The sequence below is a fragment of the Egretta garzetta genome, unplaced genomic scaffold (genome assembly GCF_000687185.1).
Source record: "Egretta garzetta isolate BGI_Z169 unplaced genomic scaffold, ASM68718v1 scaffold512, whole genome shotgun sequence".
Lineage (NCBI taxonomy): Eukaryota > Metazoa > Chordata > Aves > Pelecaniformes > Ardeidae > Egretta > Egretta garzetta.
In genome coordinates, this window is record NW_009258953.1 from 85,542 (window position 1) to 92,232 (window position 6,691).

At 54.5% G+C, this 6,691-nt stretch overlaps 1 protein-coding gene across 4 annotated transcripts in view; it reads right to left on the bottom strand.

Annotated features, from left to right (window-relative positions):
- Positions 1-1,039: 1,039 nt before the first annotated feature.
- The window catches only part of LOC104122396 (probable G-protein coupled receptor 83), a 25,589-nt gene continuing 19,937 nt past the window's right edge, over positions 1,040-6,691 (bottom strand). For 2 of the 4 annotated variants that reach the window (XM_035890141.1, XM_035890140.1), the window contains 4 exons: positions 5,983-6,108; positions 4,536-4,622; positions 3,876-4,009; positions 1,040-3,365 (listed from right to left, as the gene is read on the bottom strand). In XM_035890141.1, the coding sequence (XP_035746034.1) occupies positions 2,741-3,365; positions 3,876-4,009; positions 4,536-4,622; positions 5,983-6,108 (972 nt within the window). In that variant the 3' untranslated portion in view covers positions 1,040-2,740. Of the gene's footprint in view, positions 3,366-3,875; positions 4,010-4,535; positions 4,623-5,789; positions 5,912-5,982; positions 6,109-6,691 lie in introns of all 4 variants that reach the window. The other 2 variants (XM_035890142.1, XM_009634515.2) reach the window with 2 other exon arrangements.

A 6,691-nucleotide genomic window follows, 5' to 3' on the forward strand; every position in this document is an offset into this window, starting at 1 on the left:
CTCTGACCAGCCCTGGGCTGCAGAAGGGCACTGGGACGGGGCGCCCCAGGCTGCAGGAGGGCACTGGGATGGGGCGCCCCAGGCTGCAGGAGGGCACTGCGCCCCGACTGCTCCCATGCTCAGCCCCTCGCCTGTCCCCGCGCTGGGTGGCACTGGGTGGCGGGGGGAGGCGAGCTGCTGCGCTGCTCCATGTCCCTGGGGACCTTCCCGTGTTTGTGTCACATTAACTCTTTCTAAAAGGGTTTTGTGCCAAGGGCATGCAGAAAGGGACCCGTCTTTATTCTGCCCGAACCACCTTCTAGCACAGACAGCGGCCAAAACGCCTTGGCTGTGGCACGGGGTGGTGCAGAGCCTCAGCGCCTGGTGTCCGTATTCATGTCACTGTACTCAGCGACCTAAAACGTTTACACGCTCCTCTGAAGAAGGGGAGGCTTCTGAGCCTCCTGGAGCCGCGTGAAGCCCATCAGCATTATGTGGTTGAAAGATTCGCAGCTGCAAGTTCACTGCTCTGCTTGCAAAGTTTCTTCAAAAGGAGAGATAGAAGATGCGGCCTTTTGGAGTCGACAATAAAATGTTCTTTTCCTTTGGTAGGGTTGCCTAATCTTAACACTTTCAGCACTAAAGAGTCATTTTAATGTTTGGCATATTGCTTTTTTTCAGCTGGCTTTTTTTCAGCCAGCTGCCGGCACCGGCTGTCCAGGCTCCGCGGGCCACTTGCCCCCGCACCAGGAATCTCTGCTATTCAGCTGCGCTCGGGGAGGGGATGAAGGCTGCTGAAAGCACTCGGCCACCACCAAGAGCAGCAGGAACACAAGGATCAGGAGCTGAGGCAATTGCTGTGGCACCTTATCAGATGTTCAGCTTTACTGAGCGGGGGTGCGTATAAAGGTTTACAAATTAACTCTTTTATCTAGTGCCAACCTTTCCTCCCTCCTGCCTTTGGGTTTGAAACACTGCAGATGTGCTCCCGGCGCCCAACTGGTTTGAGTCACGGTTGCGCAGGTTCCACCGCAGGCAAAGCGGGGCGCCCTGTCCTGCCGGCGGGGTGGCAGCCAGGACAGAGGGGCTGGCACAGGGAAGGGCTGCCAGCCTGGCAGCGAAGCCACGAAGGATCTTGAGGGCTGGTAAAAAATAAAATATTACTGAAAACTGAGAATAATTTAGACTTGGCTCTAAAGAAACGTCAGTTAACAATGTCAAAACATGGCAATGCGCAGTTTCCTTAGGAAATGTAATGATGAGAGATGTTCCTGAGGGAAAGCCTAGAGACTATAACGAAGCCCTGCGTCTATTGGCAGAACAGGTACCACCAGGCCAAGACCCCTCTTGCCTCCATACACTCACATACCGTTTTTATTCTTAACCACAAAGTCTTTCAAGGAACAGGGAGAGAGCTGCATTTGCATAGCATATCTGTGTGGACCTTCTTGTGCCTCTGCTGTCCATTCTCCCTGGCACATGGAGCGACACCCCCAGTTTGCTTGTCTACAGCGAGCCTGCGCTCCCAGTGCTAGAGAAACTGGTCACAGCCTGGTTGCCACCTCTGGGTGGCCAACTGACCGCCCCTGATTCGGAAGGGGAGGGAGAGAGGTTGGTCTCTGAAGCCCACGGTCCCTGAAGGCCTCCTCCGAAGGTACCCAACGGGCCGTTGGCATCCAGTCTGGGGAGCTGCCCTGCAGTCAACCAGCTTAACTTGTTGGGACCAGTGGGCATGACTGTCATGCTATTAGACTCAAACTGGTGTCCCCACTGGTACAAGCTCCATAAAACTATTTTGACTGCCAACGTCTGACTTCCAGTTTAGTAACTACTATGTGGGTACCAGAAATACATCAAAAAAGAAGCCTGGTAGAAAGTGCAAAAATGAAAAATTCCTCTGGCACCATTGCTGTTCACTGGGTGGCTGCTGGTGTTTGGTGGGCGGGCATTGGGTCAGTCCCTGCCAAAAGACAGGTGGCACATGTCATAAGAACGGGTTGGTTCCCCAGCTGGCTACTGCTCGAGACCAAGCCCACTTGCGTAATTTCTTTCTTGACCACAGCTTGCAGTACAAGCGGTGGTTTAAGGTGACTACCAGTAGCCCCTATGGAACGAAACAAGCCGCCGGGCGAAGAACACCTGCAGGATGGAGTGAGTTTTCACTGTCCCGCTTCTAAGCTGTGCTCCTGTTGTGATTTTTGAGCCGCTTCCCCCTCCAGCGGCAGGCACGGCCGTCTGCGGTGCTGCGAGGAACGCGCCTGGGTCGCAGGGAGGCGGGCGGGCAGAGCTCTGCAACAGCGGCTGAGATGAGCTGGGTGTGAATAGGAGCGTGGCTACAGACAATACTCATCTCAAACGAATGACAAATAAGTAAAAAGAAGGAATCAAGACAGTGTTTCGAGATGCACAAGCAGCTGTGTGCATCGGTTGGCGTGCGTGCAATCAGTGCAGGCTCCCTTGTTTGCTGAGGCTATGAAAGATTGTGTGCGCTGTTAAAGAATTCTCTTAATTTTTGTTGATTGTTCCCATGAAAAATTCACTCGCCGCCCCTCATTCTGGGGCCCACGTGTGGGCAGTCCATCGCCAGGGATTTTCAAAGACCTGACTGGAAGTTGGTCGTGAACAACCCAGTCAAACGTTGAAGCTGGCTTGCTCTGGGCGGAAGGCTGGACAAGGGGGTTTCCAGCAGTCCTTTCCAACTCAGTTTTTACCGTGATTGTGCAATTCCAAGGCGATGCTGCCTGGCCACCAGATTAAGGGCTTAACTCTCCGCCACGATCGGCTGAACGCTGGCTATGTCTGTCTTTGCAGAGTTCCTCTGGGAGGAGGCCCTCGCCTTCTGGCAGGCGCTGCCTCTTTTGTTATGGCAGTTCTCAGCCCAGGCGTGCCGGAAAGGGGGGGAGATGGACTGCAGAGCATGGCTCTGGGCCGCGCTCCTTCGCCGGCACACACACAGCAAGGACTTCAACTCGGATCTGAAGCTCTCGTTCAGCCAACAGTAAATGAAGGGGTTGTAGCAAGTGCTGCTCATGGCGAACCAGTGAAAAGCAAAGTACAGAGCATTGCTGCTGTGGATGGCCCTGCAGGAGATCAACACCACGTAGCAGTTCAGGGGGAACCAGCATACCGCAAACACAACCACCACCACCATCAGCATCTTCAGCGTCATCTTCTTTTTCCGTTGATGGGCGTAGTACTGCTCCATGGTGAGGTCCCCGATGGCATTTCTCAGCCAGAGCTTCTTGGCCACCATGGCGTATGTGATGGAGATGACAAGCAAGGGCAGGACATACAAGAGAACAAAAGTAGTCAAGTCCAGATACTTCCAGAAGAGATCAGCAGGAGGAGGGAAGCTGGGGAGGCAGACCATTCGTATGGTCCTATTCCTGAAAATCAGAGAAAGAACTGTCAATTCCGCTACCCGATGCACACAACACTGGGACGACAAACACCTCAGACATTCTTGCAAGTTTGACTAAAGGTACAGGTAGCAGAAGTCATTTGGGCAAGTGGGCAAGTGCCACCTTCAATGGAAGATTTTCCTTCAAGTCTGGCCTTTGGCCCCAGTGCCGATACCTTAAACACAGCCCCAAGAAAAGAAAAAACCACCCATATTGACACCTAAGGATGACGAGCACGTCTCTCCTGTGCCTGCCTCAGCTTACAGGGCTGAATCCCTGGGCCAAAGTCAGCTACCAAGCAAGCCTGAAAGCAACACCATGCATTTCCGCTCTCCTTCTGCGGGACGCCCTGCCTGGTCAGGGAGGAGGAAGAAGTCTCTGTTTCACCATACTTGCTTTTTTAATAACGCAGAAGGAGAGGTGCGTGCCGTAGAGCCTGGGGGGCTTTGACTGAGCTGCGTGTCATACAAAAAAAGCACCACATAGCTGTCTTACCCGATGTAAAATCTTGTCAAAGTCTGGTAAATGGCATGAGGCAGCGAGAAGCAGCTGGCCATAACCCAGATGAGAACGACGCAAATCCCTCCTTTTACCATGGACATGCGCGGCTTGAGGGGGTGCATGATGACCTGCAGAGAACAACAGTCCTGAGGATTCGCAACGTCCTCCAACGATAAGAACGAGCTGCAAGCTTTAGCAAGAACAAACAATACATCTTTGCCTTATCCACGCCCAGGGGCAAGCGCTTCACGCTGATGGCCGGGTAAGCAGCAAACAGCACGGGCACTTGCCAGGACAGCGAGGGTACTCAGCCTGGCTGTTAGATGGGGCACACCTTGAAAGCCAAGGGGCTGCTCTGGCTGGTGCCGTCGGGAGAGCAAAAGGTCTCCTAATCACTACGGGGAGGTCTCCGATAGAGGTGGCAGCCACAGAGCGTGCAGTGCTTGGTGGACTTGTGAGGCAGGGTGACAAGAAGCTCAAGGACCACAGCTGAACGCAGCCTGTGGCCAGCACAGCGCCCCAGGCTCGAGGGCCGCTCACTTTTATATTTGCGGTTCACCCCGCGCGGCGCTGGCTGCGGCTGGCGTAGCCCAGGTGGGATCGCTGCTGGGGAGGGGTGCGTTGCCTGACATTCGGTCGCTCCTGCAGCCTCACCTTGCGGTTTGGAGCGCCCCGCGTCCCTCCGGTGTGAAAAGGCAGAAAGCAGGGCCTCGTTTCACAGGACCTGGGAGAGCGTGAGGGCTGGAAAATGCAAAGAGTTGTGCGGGCATGAAGTGTGAGCCCAGCGCCCTGAGCAGAGGAGCGTGCTGTCACCCATCCGCTCGGCCTCAGAGGTCTGGTGGTTAGAGACCTGCTGAGCTATGGGCGATTATGTCAGGCAAGGAAACAGCCATTAAAAATAGACCGTCGTAATGATCACTTGGCCGATGAAGCCCTCCATGTGTTCTCTCCATGTCCTTCCCAGTGTCACTATGTATACCTGCTTCATCGAGCTTCTGCGTCTCCCCTGGAGCATCTCCCTGCTCTGGTACCCCTCAGGACCAGCGACACTTTCAGAGGCAAGTGTTGAGTTCTCTTTGCCCAGTGACATCTCCTCATTTCTTTTTCTATCTCCCTGGGCCAATTCTGAGGGACCTACTCCAATGAACTTAAAGTCAGTTATTACAGTTGCCCTTAATTAAACCAAACACTACTTGATACCTAGCCATGCTTCTGCAATCAACCCAGAATCTACTCATTAAAAAGAATCATTGCCAAAATGCTTTGCCTTGCTTTCGGGAGCTGCATGGAGAAGGGGCAGGCTCCCAAACTTTCTGTGGCAGAAAAGACAAACGGATGATCCGTACTCTGGCAGTCGCTGCGATTTTCTGACACCAGATGGAGCCCATCCCAGAGGATCGGAGTGGAACCCGTTAGGGATCTGAACTTGGCCTGGCCGTGCCGTTTGCCATGGGAAACTGCTTTTCAGTAACAACTGTTTCTGTGACCCCAGCGCTGCAGGGAAAGCCTTGCTTTGCACTCGTGGCTCGAGCTGTAAGGTTTTCCTGGCTGGTATCCGCCAAAAAAGTATCGGGACGGGTGGAGGAGAGGAGGATTTTTCACCTCGAAGTGCTAACATGGGTCTCATTGCATCCAGCCTTAGGCGCCCCGAGAGAACAGGGCAACCCTAAAAACTCTCCATAAATAAGTGCTGAGAAAGCGGACTGGCTCGCTGGTGTCGGACCTCAGGGAAACGTTCCCGCTGCGCCTTCGGGGCCGTACCCTGGGGCGGGCAGGGACCCCGAGATCATCTCCCGTGGGGCCAGCGCAGAGCTGGCTGCCCAGGACTGCTTCTGGGGGGGCTTTGGCTACCCCCCAGCACGGGGACCCCACCGTCTCCCTGGGCCACCCGCTCCCGTGCTCGCTCACCCTTGCTGCAAAAACAGGCGGGGTGTGTGTGGGGGTGTGTGTTTGTCCACTGCCGTGAAATCCAGAGTTCCCCCTTCCGTTCCCCGATTCCCAGGACAATGCAGGTTTCCAGGTACTGGGATCTGAAGGGGAACAAACTATGCATTTAGCGCCCTATTTCCTAGCAAACGCAGGGGCGATGTACGTCGCTTACCTGATGCCGATCCAGAGCGATGGCAGCAAGGGTCAGCACAGACACGTGAACGGAGCAGTACTGAACAAACCGGCTTACGTGGCACATCAGCTTTCCAAAAACCCAGGTGCTGCTGACGAACCGCACCTGAAGGACAGACAACACTGGATCAAATTGGCGAGCACGGCCCTTATCGAAATGGCGAGCATTGCCTTTACCGAAATGGCGAGCATTATCTGAAGAGCAGCAAATCGGCTTCCCCGGGGTACTGTAACGGAAGAAATGCTCTCATACACTTTCCTTACGCTTCGTAGAACCATTACACGTGGTTTTTCTGGAGAAGCAGTGACTACACAAGAGGCTTTTTGAACGGCGGTGAGATCTATTGCCCCGCGCAAACACACCCGCCTGAGCAGCGCTCTGTGTACGCCTGTGTGGGTGCGATGTGCACATGCGCATGTGTAACGTCGTCCTTCTGGAAACCATAAAGAAATCTTAGCTCAGCTCCTTGGGGCTCTGCAGGGGAAAAGCGTAGCTCGCCCCCTTAGGAACGGCTGCACACCCGTCGTTGCCGGAACGCTTGAGTTTGTGGGTGCCAAAAGCTGCATGGGCCCAGAACTTGATGAGAGGAATCCATGGAAGAAAAAAATCACCGAGGGCATTGGAATGGTGAGGCAACACCCCTGGGTTAGGGACTGCCTGCCCCAGGAGCGCCCCTGCCCCCCCCGGG